This window comes from Schistocerca nitens, chromosome 5, assembly GCF_023898315.1.
Source record: "Schistocerca nitens isolate TAMUIC-IGC-003100 chromosome 5, iqSchNite1.1, whole genome shotgun sequence".
Taxonomy (NCBI): domain Eukaryota; kingdom Metazoa; phylum Arthropoda; class Insecta; order Orthoptera; family Acrididae; genus Schistocerca; species Schistocerca nitens.
In genome coordinates, this window is record NC_064618.1 from 155,454,842 (window position 1) to 155,477,127 (window position 22,286).

Genomic DNA, 22,286 nt, shown 5'->3' on the forward strand with positions numbered 1-22,286 from the left:
TTGCTAAACATCTCCGTAACGCTATCACGCTTACCAAGTAACCCTGTGACGAAACGCGCCGCTCTTCTTTGGATCTTCTCTGTCTCCTCTGTGAACCCGACCTGGTACAGATCCCACACTGATGAGCAATACTGAAGTATGGGTCGAACGAGTGTTTTGTAAGCCACCATCTTTGTTGATGGAATACGTTTTCTAAGGACTCTCCCATTGAATCTCAACATGGCACCCGCCTCACCAATAATTAATTTTATATGATCATTCCACTTCAAATCGTTCCGTACGCATACTCCCAGATATTTTACAGAAGTTACTGCTACCAGTGTTTGTTCCGCTATCATATAATCGTACAATAAAGGATCCTTCTTTCTATGTATTCGCAATACATTACATTTGTCTATGTTAAGGGTCAGTTGCCACTCCCTGCACCAAGTGCCTATCCGCTGCAGATCTTCCTGCATTTCGCTGCAGTTTTCTAATGCTGCAATTTCTCTGTGTACTGAATAGTGAAAAGTACGAAGTCATCCACATGAGTAACAAAAGGAATGCGCTAAATTTCGATTACGCCACAAATCACACAAATCTGACGGCTATTAATTCAACTAAATACACTGTAAGCCTCGGATATCGTGCTCAGTTCTTTCCAACTGACGCGTTAGTTCGTCAAAAGTAGGAGCTAGTTGGAGGGCTCTGCCCATGATGCTCCAAACGTTGTCAGGGACGGATCCAGCGACCTTCCTGCCCAAGGTAATGTCTGGCAAGCAAGCAGACCAGGAGTAGAAAATCTCGCAGTGTGCGGGCTGGCATTACCTTGCTGAAGTGTAAGCCAAGGATAGCTTGCCTTGAGGGACAAGGAAACGTGGCGTAGATTATATTGACATATCGGTGTGCTGAGGGGTGCCGTAGATGACAACCAATGGGGTCCTGCTTCGAAAAGGAATGACACGCCACACCATCACTCATCGTTGTCGGGCCGTACAGCAGGCGACAACCGGTTTGGTGTTCCACAGCTGTTCGGGGCGTTTCCACTCACGTCTCTACTGGTCATTGGAAGCGAGACTCATGAATGAAATCTCTTCTACTCCAGTCACTGCCATTTCACGCCGAAGACCTGCTTGGAGACGCCACTGAGAGTTCTGGGATATCACCTTGGCTGTTGGTCTGGTGCCGGCCGAAGTGGCCGTGCGGTTAAAGGCGCTGCAGTCTGGAACCGCAAGACCGCTACGGTCGCAGGTTCGAATCCTGCCTTGGGCATGGATGTTTGTGATGTCCTTAGGTTAGTTAGGTTTAACTAGTTCTAAGTTCTAGGGGACTAATGACCTCAGCAGTTGAGTCCCATAGTGCTCAGAGCCATTTGAACCATTTTTTTGTTGGTCTGGTATTCCATTTCCTTTTATACCAGAACGTGTTTGGTTGTCACCCTTACAGAACAGCAGTACCGCAACGATATTTTACACCCTGTCTTGTTGCCTTTAATGGTAAACCTGCCTTGACTTACATTTTCAGCAAGGTAATACCCGTCCGCACACGGAAAGAAATGGTTGAAATAGCTCTGAGCACTATGGGACTCAACTGCTGTGGTCGTAAGGCCCCTAGAACTTAGAACTACTTAAACCTAACTAACCTAAGGACAACACACACATCCATGCCCGAGGCAGGATTCGAACCTGCGACCGTAGCGGTCGTGCGGTTCCAGACTGTAGCGCCTTTAACCGCTCCGGCCGGCTTCACACGGAAAGAGATTCTACTGTTTTTCTTACTGGTATCCAAAGCCTACCTTGGCCACCGAGGTCGCCAGATCTCTCCCCAGATGCCAAAATTTGGAGCATTATGGGCGGGGCCCTCCAACCAGCTCGGGCTTTCGACGATGTCAATTGCCAATTGGACAGAATTCAGCACGATATACCTCAGGAGACACATAACAACTTTTCCAATCAATACCAAGAGTGGACCAACGAGTCATTGACAGCTCAGTTTGTGAAGCTCTTTCTCTTGAATAAAGCAGCCACTTTTTTTTTCTTAAGTTGTAAATCATATCTAACAGTTTTCATCTCATTCGGATAATTCCTTGGTGGTGCGTCTTTTTTGTTTTGTTTTAGAGTGTACTTATGGATTACAGACAGGAATAAATTAAACTGCAACGTCCCCATAGATAATACTGTGGGGAAAGCAAACCAAAGACTGATATTTATTGACAGAAGACTTTGAAGATGCAGAAGGTCTACTAACAGAAAAGGTTCGAATGGCTCTGAGCACTACGGGATTTAACTTCTAAGGTCATCAGTCCCCTAGAACTTAGAACTACTTAAACTTAACTAACCTAAGGATATCACACACATCCATGCCCGAGGCAGGATTCGAACCTGCGACCGTAGAGATTACGCGGTTCCAGACTGTAGCACCTAGAACCGCTCGGCCAACCGGCCGGCTTTACTAACAGACTGACGTCCTGTACTGGAATATTACTGCAGGGTGTGAGATCCGCCTCACATAGGACTGAAAGAGAACGTCGAAAAACGTCAATGAAGGCCAGCTCGTTTTGTACTATCGCGAAACAGCCGAGAGAGTGTCACGGATATGAAGGCGAATTGGGGGTGGAAATCACTAAAACACAGGAGTTTTGCGTTGCGCGACGATCCTCTCATATACACTCCTGGAAATGGAAAAAAGAACACATTGACACCGGTGTGTCAGACCCACCATACTTGCTCCGGACACTGCGAGAGGGCTGTACAAGCAATGATCACACGCACGGCACAGCGGACACACCAGGAACCGCGGTGTTGGCCGTCGAATGTCGCTAGCTGCGCAGCATTTGTGCACCGCCGCCGTCAGTGTCAGCCAGTTTGCCGTGGCATACGGAGCTCCATCGCAGTCTTTAACACTGGTAGCATGCCGCGACAGCGTGGACGTGAACCGTATGTGCAGTTGACGGACTTTGAGCGAGGGCGTATAGTGGGCATGCGGGAGGCCGGGTGGACGTACCGCCGAATTGCTCAACACGTGGGGCGTGAGGTCTCCACAGTACATCGATGTTGTCACCAGTGGTCGGCGGAAGGTGCACGTGCCCGTCGACCTGGGACCGGACCGCAGCGACGCACGGATGCACGCCAAGACCGTAGGATCCTACGCAGTGCCGTAGGGGACCGCACCGCCACTTCCCAGCAAATTAGGGACACTGTTGCTCCTGGGGTATCGGCGAGGACCATTCGCAACCGTCTCCATGAAGCTGGGCTACGGTCCCGCACACCGTTAGGCCGTCTTCCGCTCACGCCCCAACATCGTGCAGCCCGCCTCCAGTGGTGTCGCGACAGGCGTGAATGGAGGGACGAATGGAGACGTGTCGTCTTCAGCGATGTGAGTCGCTTCTGCCTTGGTGCCAATGATGGTCGTATGCGTGTTTGGCGCCGTGCAGGTGAGCGCCACAATCAGGACTGCATACGACCGAGGCACACAGGGCCAACACCCGGCATCATGGTGTGGGGAGCGATCTCCTACACTGGCCGTACACCACTGGTGATCGTCGAGGGGACACTGAATAGTGCACAGTACATCCAAACCGTCATCGAACCCATCGTTCTACCATTCCTAGACCGGCAAGGGAACTTGCTGTTCCAACAGGACAATGCACGTCCGCATGTATCCCGTGCCACCCAACGTGCTCTAGAAGGTGTAAGTCAACTACCCTGGCCAGCAAGATCTCCGGATCTGTCCCCCATTGAGCATGTTTGGGACTGGATGAAGCGTCGTCTCACACGGTCTGCACGTCCAGCACGAACGCTGGTCCAACTGAGGCGCCAGGTGGAAATGCATGGCAAGCCGTTCCACAGGACTACATCCAGCATCTCTACGATCGTCTCCATGGGAGTATAGCAGCCTGCATTGCTGCGAAAGGTGGATGTACACTGTACTAGTGCCGACATTGTGCATGCTCTGTTGCCTGTGTCTATGTGCCTGTGGTTCTGTCAGTGTGATCATGTGATGTATCTGACCCCAGGAATGTGTCAATAAAGTTTCCCCTTCCTGGGACAATGAATTCACGGTGTTCTTATTTCAATTTCCAGGAGTGTAATTTGAAACGCCACCTTTCTCCTCGAAATGCGGAAACGTTTTGTTGACACGCACCTACATAGGAAGAAATAATCATTGTAAGAAAATAGCAGAAATCTAAGCTCGCACGCCCAAAATGTTTAAGCGTTCGTTTTTTTCGTGAGGTGTTCCACAGTGGAACGGTGGAGAAATAGCTTCCAGTTGGTTCGACGAACCCTCTGCCAGGCAGTGGAGGCATGTATATGTTTTAACGATTTACCGAGGTTCAGTACGAATTTTCAGTGTGTACTGAGGCATTTGGTCGATGCAGAGCTACACTGATGTGTGCTATATCACTTCTGGATTAGTCATCGAACTAACAGACTTACAAATAATACTTCGCTTTGGTGGGACGATTTCTGTTTGTGAGAATATCAAGTCACATAGTGCTTCAGGTCGTCTTCTTTCGACGAATTAAAGTGTGTAATCTGTTCGACCTCTGTTTCTTACTGTGTGGGTGGTCTCTCTTTACCCACGTCCTCTCTTTATCTTAGCCGTCTCAATGATATTACTTTTATTCAACAAAATGTAAATTACTCTTTCGAAATACTAGGATGACACAATTAATTATATGTCAATATCTACACTATTTCCCATGCTTTGTGGTGGATAGCTGCTCTTATTTCTACATTTCCTTATGGCAGAGCAGGGGTAACCATCATGTAACAGAATTTAGTTGTAGTGTGTAATCTTACTTTTTAAATTTCTGCAAAGAGTACCAGTAACAAAACTGTAACGGCCTATTTGATATGCAATGGCTTTTTTTGTTTGAATCGTTGGTTTCTGACTGGTCTGAAGTGGCCCGCCACGAATTTCTCTCCCGTGTTAAACTTCACACCTACGGTAGGAATTGCAACCTACGTCCTTAGTTATTTTTGGATGTATTCCAATCTGTTTTCCTCTACACTTTTTACCCTCTACACCTCCCTCTAGTACCATGGGAGTTATTTCTTGATCTCCCAACACATTTCTCAACACATTTCCTACGATATTGTCCCTTCTTCTCGTCAGTGTTTTCCATACTTTCCTTTACTCGCCGATTCTCTGGGGAACGTCCTCATTCCTTACGTTGTCAGTCCACCTAATTTTCAACATCATGCTTTAGCAACAGACCTAAGAGGCTTAGAGTCTCTTCTGTTCCGTTTTTCCCACAGTCCATGTCTCACTATCATACAATTCTGCGCTCCAAACGTTCATTCTCAAAAGCTTTTTCCTCGAATTAAGACCTATGTTTGACACTAGCAGGAATGCCCCTTTTTGCCATTGTTAGTCTGCTTTTGATGTCCTCCTTGCTCCGTCCGTCACGGGCTACTTTGCTACCTAGGTAGCAGAATTTCTTAACTTCATCTACTTCGTGATCCCCAATCCAAATGACGGTTTCTCGCCGTTGTCGTTTCTGCTACTTCCTATTACTTTCGTCTTCCTTCGATTTATTCTCAGTCCATATTGTGTACTCATTAGGCTATTAATTCCGTTCAACACATCCTGTAATTGTCCTTCACTTTCACTGAGGATAGCAATGTCGTCAGCGAATCGTATCATTGTTATTCTTCTACTCTGGATTTTAACCGTACTCTTTGAACTTTCATTTACTTCCCTCATTGCTTCTTCGATGTATAGACTGAACAGTAGGGGAGGAAGACTACGTCCATGTCTTACACCATTTTTAATCCGTGCACTTCGTTCTTGGTCTTCCAGTTCTATTATTCTCTCTTGGTTCTTGTACGGGGTGTTCAAGAAGTCTCTCCGCAGTGCCGTATGATTGTTCGCCTGCCTGGGTTACTTCCCTTCAAGTGGACTCTCCCAACATTCCACTGTTCCGTTTATCTCAGCCAGCGTCAGTAGAATCATTGGTGTGTGTCGTTACGTGTTGATATGAACGTTTAAGTTTAGTTCCTTTGTTCGTTTGTTTAGTTTTTGTCACTATGTAAATGTTAACCATTGAACAACGTGTGTTTTTAGTCGAACAAGTGTTCAAAGCTGGCGGTAAATACAGGATTTCAGTTCGTCAAACATTTAATTCGGTTTTCCCGGAGACAACACTCCCACATCACGATACTGTGCGGGATTTGATGAACAAATTTCGAAGTAAGGATTCAGTGATAGATGCACCGAAAAGTGGTCGTCCTAGCGTTTTGTCTGAGGATAAAATATTGGATATTTCCGATAAAATGTCATGAGTCCGAACAAGTCAGTAAGAAAACTCTCCCAGGAAATCGATGTTAGTGTCGGAAAGGACCACACAGCTATAAGGAAACAATTAGAACTTTTCCGATACAGTCGTGCAAGAGCTGAAAAATACTGATCATGGTAAGAGACTGCTTTATTGTCAATGGTTCAAAAATTTCGTTCATCAAAATGGAAGGGATATTCTTAATGAAACGTTTTTCACTGATGAGGCGTGTTTTCATATATCCGAGCACATGAACTCGCAAAATTCTCGTATGTGGAGTACTGCAAATCCATTGTGTATTCATGAGGATCCACTTCATTCTGTGAAAATTGGAGTTTCGACTGCAATTTCTTTACGTCGGATTGCGGGTCCCTTATTTTTCAACGAAACAATAAACTCACAACGATATTGCAGTGATATTTTGTACCCATTCATAGGAGAACTTGTGTTAAGTGAAACACTGAAGGTTATTTTGAACAAGATGGTGCAACTAGGCATACAGCTCGCGTTTCAATGTCTCTGCTTGCTGATGTTTTTGGTGATCGCATAATTTCACAGGGACTTTGGCCTCCACGATCGCCTGACCTAAGGCCACCTAACTTTTTCTGCTGGGGTGCAGCGAAAACAACTGTCTATAAAAACAGTCCAAAATCCATCGATGAATTGAAAACTGCAATATCCACTTTCACTGCTTCTGTTACAGAAGAAATGTTACAGCTTGTGTTTCAAAACATGCTTAGGCGAATTGAATTATGTATTCATCAACAGGGGGGACACTTTCAACATTTAATGTGAAAATTTTTAAGTAAAAATGAATATTCATTAAATTAATAAAAACTAGCAGCAGCCTATATCAAAAATTAACTATAGAAGAAAACTACCACATCCAAAGATCAATAGCCCAAGGAAAGAAAGTACTCAATGAATACACATCACTGTGCAACAAAACTCTCTTCGCCACAATAGAAGAACTATACAAGTAAAACACACACACACACACACACAAATCCTCTCTCTCTCTCTCTCTTCTTTCTTTCAGTCTCTCTCTCTCTCTCTCTCTCTCTCTGTCTCTGCCCCAGTACTCATCACATACACGCAAACCCACATAAACCACACACCACTAACACCAAATGCAATTCAAAGTCGCGCGCCTCAACCAGGAGAACACGCTACGAAACAAATGAACGCCACACAGCCACAACAACACGTAATGGCAGCGAAAACTCCACCTATGTTTTGAGTAATCGGAAAAACTGCATTGCCACGCGAACTCAGGCAAAGAAGTAAGACTATTTACTTCGCCAACAACACAGGAAAACTTCAAAACTGTAAGTTAAAGAAAGGAAACGTGATACAGTCTTATTTCCGTTCGTAAATGCATAACAAACAGAAAATAAATTACGTTTTGCTGTTTGCAGATGACAAGTTGTATATTGTGTAGCAGAACAGCTACCAAAACAAGAGGACAGTAACATCATGTAAGGTATGTTACTTTTCGCCAATTAAGTTATAAATGCAACTTTTACATAATGTTGTAAACGACGCAAATGTTAATATGTTAACAACAAATTTACAGTTAAAAATAAAAATAGAACCCACTGATGATAGCACAAAAGTTCTGAAACATGTATGGGTGAAACAAAAAGAAAAAAGGTGTCTTGCATAAGGCGGAACTTCTCATCCCATTTTCTTAGCAAGCACGGAGACAACAAGAAGAACTGCACCACAAGATGGTTATGTATATAATGTTTCTCGGAAAGTCTTATGGTATGTCGCTAGTCCCATACATTCCACACACCAACGCCAATAGTCATTTGGTTGCCACCTTACCGATGATTTCAGAAATTCCGATGAAATGTTATCTATCCCTTCTGCCTTACTTGATTTTAAATCTTTCACAGCCCTATAAAAATCTAACTCATATAGAATCGAATTAAATTGGTCTTTTGATTGGTTGGTATTTCACTGATAATCGATGCATAACAACCCTTGCCTCCTAAATATCATTAGTTTATTGTTCCACATCTTCAGCAAATATTACTTATAAATATTATGCTAATCTCCTCCTAAACTACTGTAGCGATTTATAACAAAATTGGTACACTTTTGACTTACAGTATGGAAACTAGTCATGGGAGGGTAAGAACCACCTATCTATGAAAGGAAAGAGTGTGGAGGTGGTAATGAAGTGTAGCCAAAGACGTGAAAACTCCCAGATTTTATTTATCCAATGCCTGCGATTGAGAACATTTAGTGACTTGCAAAAAGGATTACACATGCTTTGGCACCTGTACAAAACTTTTTTTCCCTGACACTCACCACAAAATGATCAAAGGAGTAAAGTTAATCGCTTACTACATTTTCACTGTTAATGCTGTTAACCTGTCGCGCCAGTCATTACGTTTTAATATATTTCTTATTTACGAATTTCGTTTACTACACATTTCCAGGCAGTATTCATATACACCACAGGATACGGCTGCCAAATTATATCATTGTACGATATATTGTTCTCGAGATATGACGTCATAAACATCGAGCTGCGTCAAAACGAAAGACCAGGGCGAAATTCGCTAGAAATAAAGGTGAAATATGTGTACAAAAATATGTGAAATATGTTAAATATGTGTCAAACATTTGTGACAAGTGCGTTCACGAATGAAGCTACACGTAAAAAGTTCCTCCTAAATCCTTGCAGCGATTATAACTACACTTAGTGCACTTATTACTTCTACGTGGAAGGTATAATCGAGAGGAGGTGGGAGTAACATTCACCAATCTCTTATTGGGGTGGGGGTGACAGACACAGAAGGATGGAGGAGAAGGAAATGGAGAGATAGTAAGGGGCAAGTAGGAGATGGACACATGTAAGTGGAACGGGAGGTGAGGAGAGAATGAGGGAGCAGAAGATGAACAGAGAGGAGGGAGGAGATGGGCAGAGGGAGAGGAAAGGAGGGGATGGACAGAAAATGGGAAGAGAAGGAGAGGGGCGGAGAGCGGAGGGCGGAGGGAGAGATGGAATATGAGAGAGGTGTGAGGAGAAGGGCAGAGAAAGGGACAAGGGGAGATGGACAGTGGGGGGTTAGCAGGATATGGAAAGAGACAATGGAGAAGGAAATATACAGAGAAAGACAGGAGGAGGAATTGGACTAACAGAAAACTGTAATAAATACATACTTTGGCAACAGCAGGTGCTCAGCTAGTCAGGCCATTAAGAAGTAGTCATTCAAATTATATTTTCACTCACACCAGCATAAGGTCATAACGAGGCGCTAAAAATTCCCAGAATACAGCTGCTGGTGCTAGTTCTGTGTGCATTACTGGTGCTAGTTCTGTGTGCATTAGATAATTACTGTGTACATTGCCTGACAGTCGACAATATCTTCCCTTCCACTGTCGACTTATTGGAAACATGAATTTGTTTCGGCATGGGCCAAGGGAGTGGTTCCGTGGCCCTGTGCATTCGAGTGTAAGAAAATATAAATAACACGATTACTTTGGATACCATCTAGCAGCCACTGATGCTCAGCACACTTTACTTTTCGGCAACAGCGCTTTCTATGTCGGAAAGTCGTTGCTTGTTTCTATTCCACTACTCCCTGTATGTATGCCATTCGCTTTTGCTAATTTCTGAAAGTAACTAATTTTATGGTGTTCCATCTAATTCTAGGAGTCGAGAAGTGACTACGATGCAGAATGGGAAGCGAAAGAGGGTTGAGACAGGATATCAGGCCGTTAAAGGTCCAGAGAGACTCGGCTGTCAAAAGTAACACTTTATCTTATTATAAATGTGTGCTTGTGTTGGTGTGGCGACCGCGGCCCCATTTCTCGTTGGGAGGGCCGTGTGACAAGTGAGATGAAAAGCAGTATCCAACAGGCTGGCTGCTAAATGCTTGCCAAACTTTGCTGACTCCCGTGCTCAATGTGCGGCAGGTGACTACGCTGCGAGAGTCTTGCCACAATCACCTCGAGTTACTGGCGCACAACCGCGATCAGGTATCTTGCTATGGTAGCCTTCTCAGCGATGGATGACTGTCCCAGTGGCTGTAGAGAAGCCTCACTGTGGTGTGCACACCGAGATGGCAGAAGACAGCTGCCCTGCATGGGAATATGACGCACTCTCACTGTGCAGGAGTCCAGCTTGCAGATGGATTGAATATGGGGTAGCCCGCTGCACAGTGGCACTAACTGTGGAATTCTCGAAGATGGTACCGTCATGGAGATTTAAAGTGACTTTTGAGGACGGCTCCTCTTGTTGTCCTAATCTGGCGTAGCTTCCACGTCCAGATAGGACTGCTGGGCTGCAAATGAATCACCTACGAAAATGACAACTGTAGGTACAAAGGTAGCAGCGCACGTGTTACGCCAGTGGCTAGTCGTGTTCTTGACAACACCATTGGAACCCATTGGTAGAGAAATACCTTTGCTTGTACTTCAAGAACCATGCATTACTATTGCACTGTCAAGTTTCTGTGAGTAAGCCTGGTCCATTTCGCAGTAGTTATGAACCTCTGTTGTTATAACCGAAATGGCAACACCCTGAGATCACCAGCTACCTGAAGCTACAGCATTAATCTACCTCATATCGCCACAGAAATGCTCAAAAATCGTAGCGGCAATGTATCCTGGTTAAATTGCTAATGTGGGTTTTGTGGCTAAATAGCAACCACATGCTATGCAATCGTCATGAAGTTCACCTAAACGTTCATTGATGGTTTAATTTATATGAAGGCAATTGCTGATATTCAAGCTTCTTCTACATTCTCTTTGGTGTTTTATCTTACTTCACGTAAGTCTCCCGATATTACAGTTGTTTTGTGCGAATGCTCTGATCAATTAGTGATAAATTGCTTAAGCAACACGTGTCTGCGTACTTACTTTGTGGGCCTTCAGCCCCTGACCATGTGTGTTGAAAGTAATGATGTCTTTGGAATGACATATCCTTGCTTTTTTGTGTAATACAGGAATCACCAAAGCCACTGTGGCAGATGTTTGTAACACAATGAAGTGTCTCTTGTTTTACCTCCACCTCTCCTACAATTACAACAACTTCACTTTCAATATTCTTATGCTCCATTTATCTGAAATACAATGCATGCCAAAAGTTGTGATTATCTTTCATGAGAACACCAATGTAATAAATTAATCTTTGACCGGTCTTTGAGAGTGCTCAGTGTAGAAGAAAGCAGAAATGTTTCCTGGTAACATGTTGGTAAAACATTTGAGGAGATATGCCCTGTACTACTGAAGATATGTAAAAGAGTCGCCAATGACCAATGGCGGACGTCTTATCAACAAATGCAGGTAAAGAGGAAGCCTACATAAAGAGCAACGTCCTGCACGGCTAACAACGTCAGACATTGCGATCTACAGGATTGATGAGGTGCTTCAGTTCATCTGCAGAGGAGTGAGTTGAACATTCCACGATCCACAGTCTGGAGAACTGTTCATTTTAGGCTGAAGAAGACGACGTATCGCATCCAGGTAATGCATCATTTGGACAAGGAAGAATATGCCATCCATATAAAAGTGTGGGCTAAGTTTTGGAAGCCGTGGCATATGGAAACCTGTTACATAACCACATCTACTCAGACGAAGATACGTTTCACAAAGGTCGATTTGTGAAATGTCAATATTACCAGATCTGTCAAGTGGACGGTCAGTGTTAACCTCACTCTGCACTCCTTACCTCCCACTCACTCCTCCCCCCTCCCCTTTCCTTGTAGGCCAATGTCTTATATATAACTGGAACCTAAAAATCAGAGATAGGGTGTAGCCTTGTGACTGAGGCATACTGGCACAGCCTGCGTGGCTGCCAAATTTCCCATATATAGCTACAGTCCTTATCACTATAATTTATTAAACAATTACCATACCTTTGGGTCTTTATAACTACAATTTGTGAGCGAGAAATGCCTGCCATATTTTTTTTACAGGACAGTCTTATACGCCAGATCAGGACAACAAGTGGAGCGCCTCCATAAGTCATGAGTGTGGATCTCCATGACAGTACCATCTTCGAGACTTCCACAGTTAGTGCCTCTGTGCAACGGGCTATCCCATACTCAATCCATCAGCAAGATGGACTCCTACACAGAGACGAAGGCGAAGTTGATTTTGATGGCGCGCTGCAAACCACCTGGACCTGAAAGCAGATACATGCAAGCGCCAAGTCGACGGACGATCTCGCCTAGCGCCCACCGTCTGCTCCCGCTAAAAAACATGTAAAAGACAATATCATGCCACGCAGAGCGATACTTGAGGCCTTTCTTCGGCCCCGGATGCTGAGGAGGGTGAAGTAGGCGGAGCAGATTCCGATGGCGGCGGCCGTGAAGCATTTCCGCCGGCGAGAAGCAGTTGCAATGCTTGATCCCTGGTGTGTGCGGAGCGAAGTTTGGCCATCTGCTGCTTGAATGATCTGACAAACAGTTCCGCTTTGCCGATTGACTGTGGATCGAACGGTGCACTAATTAGATGCTGTATGTCATTGCGTTCACAGAATGTTTCAAATTCATTTGGCGTGAACAGAAGTCCGTTACCTGATACTATTACCCGATGACAACACCTGACTTGTGCTACGTGACGTTGTCGAGTTCATGGGCGCAGCAAAAGGAAACTTGCTGTATGTGTTCAAATGGTTCAAATGGCTCTGAGCACTATGGGACTCAACTGCTGTGGTCATAAGTCCCCTAGAACTTAGAACTACTTAAACCTAACTAACCTAAGGACAGCACACAACACCCAGCCATCACGAGGCAGAGAAAATCCCTGACCCCGCCGGGAATCGAACCCGGGAACCCGGGCGTGGGAAGCGAGAACGCTACCGCACGACCACGAGATGCGGGCGCTGTATGTGTCAACCACAATAAACCAACGAGTGCTCCAAGAAGGTCCCATAAATTGTATGTGCACACGTTCCATGACGTTTGCGACTTAGGCCAAGCAGAGAACTGGACTGATTTTCCGCACATGCGTGACACTGTTACGCCATCTGTTCTATTTGGGCGTCCATACACTGCAAAGTACAGTGTACGAACAATCTCCCAGTCCTTGGTGAAGTAACTGCAACAGCTTTAGTTATCAATACACGTGACTGTCCACTGTCATTCTGAACAAGAATCACACCTTTCTCTAAGGCAAGGCTATGCCGACGTGTAGAGTATCGGCTCAGTTAGCAAAATGTTCAAATCTGAATCAGCTTCAGTGGCCTGGGTAATTTTCTTATGGTTCAGCGGAAAAGACTGAAGCAATTCAGAATCGTGAGCATCTATGTGACAAGAAGACGCAGCAGAAGCGTCAAAGTCTGTATCAGGGCCAATCGGAAGAAGTGAAAGCGCGTCCGCGTTTCCATGTTGAGCTGTCGGACGATTCACAATCTCGTAATGGTACTGAAACAACAACAAAGCCCATCTTTGCAATTTTTGGGCAGTCTGTACAGGAACCATTTTCCTCGGATGAAGCAAGGACTGCATAGGCTTGTGATCAGTTACTAAGTAGAGTTTTCTGCCATAGAAATAGTTGTGGAATTTGGTGGCACCATACACAATGGCCAAAGCCTCTTTTTCAATTTGTGAATAGTTACACTGAGCTTTGGACAATACTTTTGATGCGAAAGCAATAGGTCTCTCTTTAAGACCAATTCTGTGCGAAAGCACTGCTCCGATTCCGTAAGTGGAAGCGATAACTTGCAATAAAATAGGCTTGTTAGGATTGTAGTGAACTAAGCATCGATCACTGTGAAATGCATCTTTAAATTCTTGAAAAGATACTTGGTACTCATGTGTCCAAACAAAAGGGACATTCTTGCGACGCAGGCCATGCAATGGAGCTGTGATTTGTGCAACGTTCGGGATGAATCGAATATCATAGTTCATTTTCCCTAAGACTGACTGCAATTCTGTAGTATTACAAGGAACTGGCACGTATCGCACGGTTAACAAATGCGACTGCAGAGGATGTACACCTTGACTGTTTATGACGTCACAAAGATACTACAATTCACGTTTAGAAAAGTCACACTTGTTCAGTCTGCCCTTTAGTCCTGCTTCGGATAACACACAAAACAATGTATGCAAATGTGCAATATGTTCTTCAGGTGTTCGACCTGCTACTAGAATATCGTCCAAATAGTCTGAACAGTCAGCTGTTCCAAATACCGTTGGAAAATGGCGGGTACGGAAGCACTGCCAAAAGGCAAATATTTAAACAAGACCAAATGAGTATGTACTACACACACTTTTTGAGACTCTTTATCGAGCGGTATTTAAAGATAGGCGTCGCGCAAATCAGCGCCTAATTTGTCCATGAGATCCTCTGGGCGTTGTAGTGGATAGGTATCAGTGGCAGTTTGTGGGCTGACTGTAAACTTAAAGTCAAGAGGCGAATGCGACCTGAAGGTTTGGGGAGCATAACCAGTGGAGTTGCCCATTCACTAGCTGATATGCACACAATAACTCCAATATCTTGCAATTCTGTTAGTTCAGCAGCAACTTTGTCCCGTAATGCAATGAGAACAGTTCTATACCGGAAAAACTTCGACTGAGTGTTTTCTTTCATTGTAAAATGTGCAACAAAAATGTTAGCTTTGCCTAAACCTTCAGAAAAGCGTCCTGGGAATTCTTTTAGCGCCGGCCGAAGTGGCCGTGCGGTTAAAGGCGCTGCAGTCTGGAACCGCAAGACCGCTACGGTCGCAGGTTCGAATCCTGCCTCGGGCATGGATGTTTGTGATGTCCTTAGGTTAGTTAGGTTTAACTAGTTCTAAGTTCTAGGGGACTAATGACCTCGGCAGTTGAGTCCCATAGTGCTCAGAGCCAATTCTTTTAGCAAGCTAGCTACACTGTCTTTTGCATTGAATGCAGACACTGACAACAAATTGTCTTGAATGTTAAAGCCAAAGAAATCAAGAGAATGAAGACGAAATATGTTCTCACACTCGCGTGATTTGAGCACTGTAAAAGTCTCTGTTCGCGTATGCGAGTTTTACAGGTCAGGAAAAGTATATGTTCTGAGAACGGGAATGTCTCGTCTATTATAAGCCGTCAGTTGCGTGCTAGTTTTAGACAGGCGTAGAGAGGCTAACAGTTCATATGTGTGGCGATTGAACAATGTGACAGAGGCACCCGTGTCCAACTGAAATTTCACACTTTTCCCACAAAGTTGTAAATGAACAAAAAGTTTGTTTGACTACGTATCACTGAAGAAACTGCACGTTTGCTAGTTGCAGAATTGGAATATACTGCATTAATGACATGGGCCATGTGACTAGATTTTTGTGAGTGGGCCGAATTCTTATGTTTGTTCCATTGCAAACACACAGATTGTACATGTCCTTTCCTACCACAAGCGTAAATCTGAGCTTGTCGGGAGGAGCAGTCTTGGTGTTTGTGCCGTGAATAACACCTGTACGCCTGTGTAGCTGCCTGTTTAGCGAACTGCTTATGCAGTGTGGAACGTTGTTTACTCGGCGTTGCCAGCACACACCATTGGTGTGGAATGGGACGATCACAAGTATGGAACTCAACTCGACAAATAGCCGGCTGCTCAGATGTATGAGCCGACAAGGCACCGGAATCGTAACTGATCTAGTATTTTCACTACCTGCTGAAATGATGGATCGGACTGTTTTAAAATTTGTTCTCTGAGTTTGACATGAGGTACATTGTACACTATCGCATCACGCAACATAATGTCTGAATATAGAGTACCTCAAGCTGATTCGAATCTGCATTTCCTTGTCATATCTTGCAAATCTGTTACCCACTAGCGATAAGTTTGTTATGACCGTGTTTTGCAATGAAAGAATTGATACCTAGCTGCTACCACATTCACTTGTTGGTCATAACACTTGTTGTTAATAACATTGTCATACGCAAGTTCACTCCGAGTGGCGTTAGGAAAGAGTTTTTGAATGATGTGGAACACTGTTCTTCCTACCGTCGATAATAGATACGTAAGTTTCACAGTTCCTGGTACATTGTGAGTCAGTAAATGTGCCTCGAACTCTGACAACAACTCGAGCCATTTCTCTTCTTGGTCACGAAAATGTCGAAAGAGTGGCATAGCAGCTGTAGTAGTGGTGCTTGATCTGTCAGGCATGTAGCGTTGGCCAGTACCTGCTGCACCGTGTTGAGTAGTGGAGAAATCTGTTGTGTCTGGAACTGAAACATCTGCATTAGCTGTGTGGCACCTAATGCTTTCAGCTGTGTCGAATCCAAAAAAAAAAAAAAAAAAAAAAAAAAAAAAAAAAAAAACCAGAAGTCAAGCAAATAAAATTAGGACACAGGCAAAGAACATTTCTGCAACACCCATCTGAAAACTCTGATTAGCAAAAATGACAAGAAACAGTTAAAGCAATTGAGCGCTCCTACAAAGTAAAGTCAAGAGCAAATTAAGGCGCCAGCACAATATAAACGAAAAGTTCATAGCTGTCAGGCACCGAATTCGGTAGATACTCGTCACCAAATGTGGGGTCCCGCCCACTCGTCGCGTATATTGTGCCTAAGGATGCTGCGTTCTCGGAATGCTATAGAACAGTACAAGCAAATAACATTAGTAGTTTTATTTCAATAAAGCAGATTGACAATACTTTGTGAGTTACTGCTACAAGGGTGTCGCAAGCGATGGGAGACATGCAAACAATATCCAAACAAGCAATGGATATGGATCACTAATAACTGTTCATGTAGCACTCTCTGCTAGGCCATGCTAATACTCTGTGAACACTGTCCACTAATGTCGGGCCGAGGGTGGCAGAAGCGGTGCTTATATTCACTTCTTGCAGGTGTCGCTGCTGTCGTAGCGTGGTCGTTGTCAGCAGGCTATTGGCTGACGTCGCCTCACCGCCTTCTCTGGTCTCGCATTCTTCCTCTTCGTTCCGGCGCTTGTGGTTACGCCAGAACAGAAACCATACGCAATTGGCCAGGTACACAGGGGTACAGCGCGATGACAGTTTGATGCATGTATTATGGAGGGCATTTTGAACATTTCATGTTGATAAATGTATCCTACTGTGCTGGAACATTCTTTCATGTGTGTTTCCCATGATTAACCTGTAAGAGAGTTTAGAAACTGAGCTCTAAAATGGAAATGAAGGAATTCCGAACCCATATCTGTAAAACATATTTCCTTCCGCTATGTGTCAGACGTGTTTCCCTAGATGCTTGACCACAGCTTTTTATTACACGCCGAATACTCGAAGTATCCAAGAGGTATGCAACAGGTGGAAATAATCTTAAAGGAACAGAGTTACCAAACTCCGAACTCCGTTAACCTAGTAACGACTCGAGGCTGGAACATGACGTGAACAGTGGAAAATATTCGATTCTCTTTTCATATAACCTTTGCTGGCTGGACTGCTGCTGGCTGCTGGCTGGACCGCTGCTGGCTGGACCGCTGCTGGCTGGATCGCTGCTCGTAAGACAGCAGTTATGCTATTTGTTGCCTGCACCCATATGTTAGCATCATACACAGTTGCCACTTTAATAACACTGGTTTACAGATACACATAGAAAATGCAGTATCCAGGGAAAGTAAGCAGACTTATCAGAAAACGTTGGGGAGCATTTATGTGAGCACTAGATGTTAGAGGAAGGGCGCACCATCTATCTACACTTCCGTGAATACAGTATATGACGTTAAAGAATGTCCTCCATGTTCTGTAAAAGTGTAGGACAGAACTTGATGGTAGAAAAACTAATACAGTGACAGAATTACGTGTTAAAAAATCTTTATCATTAGGTTAAGCTAAAAATCAACGACTTACAACCGAAAGCAGCGTGGAATCGTATAACAGACTTTTTTAGCATTTCTGATAGTATTGTAGGTTGCAGATAAGCAAACGGAATTTTCTCCATTGTTAGAGCAAAACAGTTGTAACACATTACTCTTCTGGCGCAAAATGTTGGTTCCTAGGGTATTTCTAGTTGGATACTGCTCCCGTTACAGATTACAATAAGTTCACTGCATGTTGTATGGAAGCTACAAAGCGATGCTAAATGCCAGTTTTTTAAAAGAAATTTCTGCATCAAGCTCTTTTTAAAAAATGGAATTATTACTGACTTTTATTAGTAAAGAAAATAGCGGTAGGGCAGCAATGGTCAATAAATAATAAAGTGGGACTGGTTTACATCGATTCTTGAACCTATACATGAAATGTACTACGCTGACAAGAACGCGGATCCGTGAACCAGAATCCGACAAAATATGAGATTTGTAACAGGAGAACGTGGCTAATCATTGATTCTTGTATGGGATCGCAATCATCCCAAATACGTAGCAAATAGTAGCCTTTTAGTACACAGGGTGGTTCATTGATAGTGACCGGGCCAAATATCTCACGAAATAAGCATCAAACGAAAAAACTACAAAGAGTGAAACTCGTCTAGCTTGAAGGCGAAAACCAGATGGCGCTATGGTTGGCCCGCTAGATGGCGCTGCCATAGGTCAAACAGATATCAACTGCGTTTCTTAAATAGGAACCCCATTTTTATTACATATTCATGTAGTACGTAAAGAAATATGAATGTTTTAGTTGGACCATTTTTTTCGCTTTGTGATGGATGGCGCTGTAATAGTCACAAACGTATAAGTTCATGGAATCACGTAACATTCCGCCAATATGGACGGTATTTGCCTTGTGATACATTACCCGTGTACAGTTCTGCCACTCGGGCATCTCCGGCGGTAATTCCCAAGAATACTGCCCTTCGATTGAGACATTCCAGTCACTAATCAAAGCGATAGGTTTTGCAAGTGCCAGCCAGAAGCGGTCCAGCCAGCAGCGGCCCAGCCAGCAGCGGTCCAGCCAGCCAGCCAGCAGGAGTCCAGGCAGCAGGAGTCCAGCCAGCAGGAGTCCGGCCAGCAGGAGTCCGGCCAGCAGGAGTCCGGCCAGCAGGAGTTCGGCCAGCAGGAGTCCGTCCAGCAGGAGTCCGTCCAGCAGGAGTCCGGCCAGCAGGAGTCCGGCCAGCAGGAGTCCGGCCAGCAGGAGTCCGGCCACCAGGAGTCCGGCCAGCAGGAGTCCGTCCAGCAGGAGTCCGTCCAGCAGGAGTCTGTCCAGCAGGAGTCCGTCCAGCAGGAGTCCGGCCAGCAGGAGTCTGGCCAGCAGGAGTCCAGCCAGCAGGAGTCCGGCCAGCAGGAGTCCGGCCAGCAGGAGTCCGGCCACCAGGAGTCCGGCCAGCAGGAGTCCGTCCAGCAGGAGTCTGTCCAGCAGGAGTCTGTCCAGCAGGAGTCCGTCCAGCAGGAGTCCGGCCAGCAGGAGTCCGGCCAGCAGGAGTCCGGCCAGCAGGAGTCCGGCCACCAGGAGTCCGGCCAGCAGGAGTCCGGCCACCAGGAGTCCGGCCAGCAGGAGTCCGTCCAGCAGGAGTCCGTCCAGCAGGAGTCTGTCCAGCAGGAGTCCGTCCAGCAGGAGTCCGGCCAGCAGGAGTCTGGCCAGCAGGAGTCCAGCCAGCAGGAGTCCGGCCAGCAGGAGTCCGGCCAGCAGGAGTCCGGCCACCAGGAGTCCGGCCAGCAGGAGTCCGTCCAGCAGGAGTCTGTCCAGCAGGAGTCTGTCCAGCAGGAGTCCGTCCAGCAGGAGTCCGGCCAGCAGGAGTCCGGCCAGCAGGAGTCCGGCCAGCAGGAGTCCGGCCACCAGGAGTCCGGCCAGCAGGAGTCCGGCCAGCAGGAGTCCGGCCAGCAGGAGTCCGGCCAGCAGGAGTCCGTCCAGCAGGAATCTGTCCAGCAGGAGTCCGTCCAGCAGGAGTCCGGCCAGCAGGAGTCCGGCCAGCAGGAGTCCGGCCAGCAGGAGTCCGGCCAGCAGGAGTCCGGCCAGCAGGAGTCCGTCCAGCAGGAGTCTGTCCAGCAGGAGTCCGTCCAGCAGGAGTCCGTCCAGCAGGAGTCCGGCCAGCAGGAGTCCGGCCAGCAGGAGTCCGGCCAGCAGGAGTCCGGCCACCAGGAGTCCGGCCAGCAGGAGTCCGTCCAGCACTAGTCCGTCCAGCAGGAGTCTGTCCAGCAGGAGTCCGTCCAGCAGGAGTCCGGCCAGCAGGAGTCCGGCCAGCAGGAGTCCAGCCAGCAGGAGTCCGGCCACCAGGAGTCCGGCCAGCAGGAGTCCGGCCACCAGGAGTCCGGCCAGCAGGAGTCCGTCCAGCAGGAGTCTGTCCAGCAGGAGTCTGTCCAGCAGGAGTCCGTCCAGCAGGAGTCCGGCCAGCAGGAGTCCGGCCAACAGGAGTCCGGCCAGCAGGAGTCCAGCCAGCAGGAGTCCGGCCAGCAGGAGTCCGGCCAGCAGGAGTCCGGCCAGCAGGAGTTCGGCCAGCAGGAGTCCGTCTAGCAGGAGTCTGTCCAGCAGGAGTCTGTCCAGCAGGAGTCCGGCCAGCAGGAGTCCGGCCAGCAGGAGTCCGGCCAGCAGGAGTCCGTCCAGCAGGAGTCCGTCCAGCAGGAGTCTGTCCAGCAGGAGTCCATCCAGCAGGAGTCCGGCCAGCAGGAGTCCTGCCAGCAGGAGTCCGGCCAGCAGGAGTCCAGCCAGCAGGAGTCTGGCCAGCAGGAGTCCGGCCAGCAGGAGTCCGGCCAGCAGGAGTTCGGCCAGCAGGAGTCCGTCCAGCAGGAGTCTGTCCAGCAGGAGTCTGTCCAGCAGGAGTCCGGCCAGCAGGAGTCCGGCCAGCAGGAGTCCGGCCAGCAGGAGTCCGGCCAGCAGGAGTCCAGGCAGCAGGAGTCCAGCCAGCAGGAGTCCGGCCAGCAGGAGTCCGGCCAGCAGGAGTCTGGCCAGCAGGAGTCCGGCCGGCAGGAGTCCGGCCAGCAGTGGTCCAGCCAGAACCCAGCAGCCCGCAGCGGTCCGGCCGGCAGCGGCCCGGCCGGCAGCAGTCCGGCCGGCAGCGGTCCGGCGGCAGCGGCCCGGCCGGCAGTGGCCCGGCCTGCAGCCCCCCCCCCCCCCCCCCCCCCCCCTTCTGTTTACAAATCCCTTCAGATCCTTGAACACCTCGCCTATCGCATCCGTCACCCCTCCTCCACATGGATCCTGTACGACCTAATTCCATTCCCCCACCACCTCCTTTTCCTCGAATGGATACGGATCCTCTACACCTCCCGTAAACTCGATCCTGCTCACCCGCTTGTCTCACCCATCCTCTCCCATCCCCGTCCACTGCCGCACCTGTATTTCATAGTAACAAAATAAAATTTATACAAATATGAACTAATTGTCAACATTTAGAATAGTTATTTAAATACCTTCTCGATTTGTAGTAGTAGCCATCTGCTGGTTACGATCAGTTGTAAATGAATGCACGAATCGTTCATTGCGAAGTGCTGCGCCCTGGTTTTTAAACAAAAAATTAGAAGGTCTTCACACGCAGACCATCCACCTGTAAACGGAGAAATACGCTTATTTAAGGAGGCCACAAGAGAAGCAGAATGGTTCCACTGAAAACGGGCCTTTGAAAAAGCCGTTTGCAAAAAAAGTTGTGAGTGTGCTGTTACGATCTGACACTGACTTCAGCATGAGATGTTGTCCTAATTAATAGTGACCCATTTCTAAAATAAGCTTTTCGATGAGGTCACCATCTAAATGGGCACAAAATGGTGTAAAAGTCGCCGCCTGTGAACAGAGATCGCCGGCGCCATAGTGCGCTGGATCGCTGTGGGCGCAGCCCCAGATCGCGGCCTGTTGACCAGGCTGTTTGCTGAGTGACAAGAGGGGGTGAGGGGCCGCGCGCCGTTATCGCGTGCGGCATCTGTTAATGGCGCTGCAATGGGCCCAGTGATTAGGCACAATGGTCAACACGCGGCGCGGGGCGCAGATAAACGCGACGAGTGCGCAGCGCCGCGGACTTCGGCGCCGACATCAGTTTTAATGGGCGGCGGCGTCGGTGGGTCGACATCGCCGGCTGTGTTCCGGGCCCGCCCCGGCGCTCCATTCTGCTCTGGGCACCTGCTGACGCTGCGGCCTGCATCGTCAGTGGCACGCATACCTGTGGTGTGCTGCGGCTCCTATTGTTGGAAACGAAACCAGCCGGTAAATGTTCCAGCGCAGTGCCGAAGCCGGTACAGCGGGAGACTCGTG

The 22,286-nt window shown here is 47.1% G+C and overlaps 1 protein-coding gene across 1 annotated transcript; it reads left to right on the forward strand.

Annotated features, from left to right (window-relative positions):
- Positions 1-17,769: 17,769 nt before the first annotated feature.
- LOC126260322 (basic proline-rich protein-like) lies at positions 17,770-21,914 on the forward strand. The gene is made up of 6 exons (XM_049957647.1): positions 17,770-17,787; positions 19,257-19,893; positions 19,932-20,552; positions 20,640-20,822; positions 20,910-21,131; positions 21,832-21,914. Exons 1-6 carry the CDS (start codon positions 17,770-17,772, stop codon positions 21,912-21,914), a joined length of 1,764 nt encoding a protein of 587 aa, XP_049813604.1.
- The last annotated feature ends 372 nt before the right edge of the window (positions 21,915-22,286 follow it).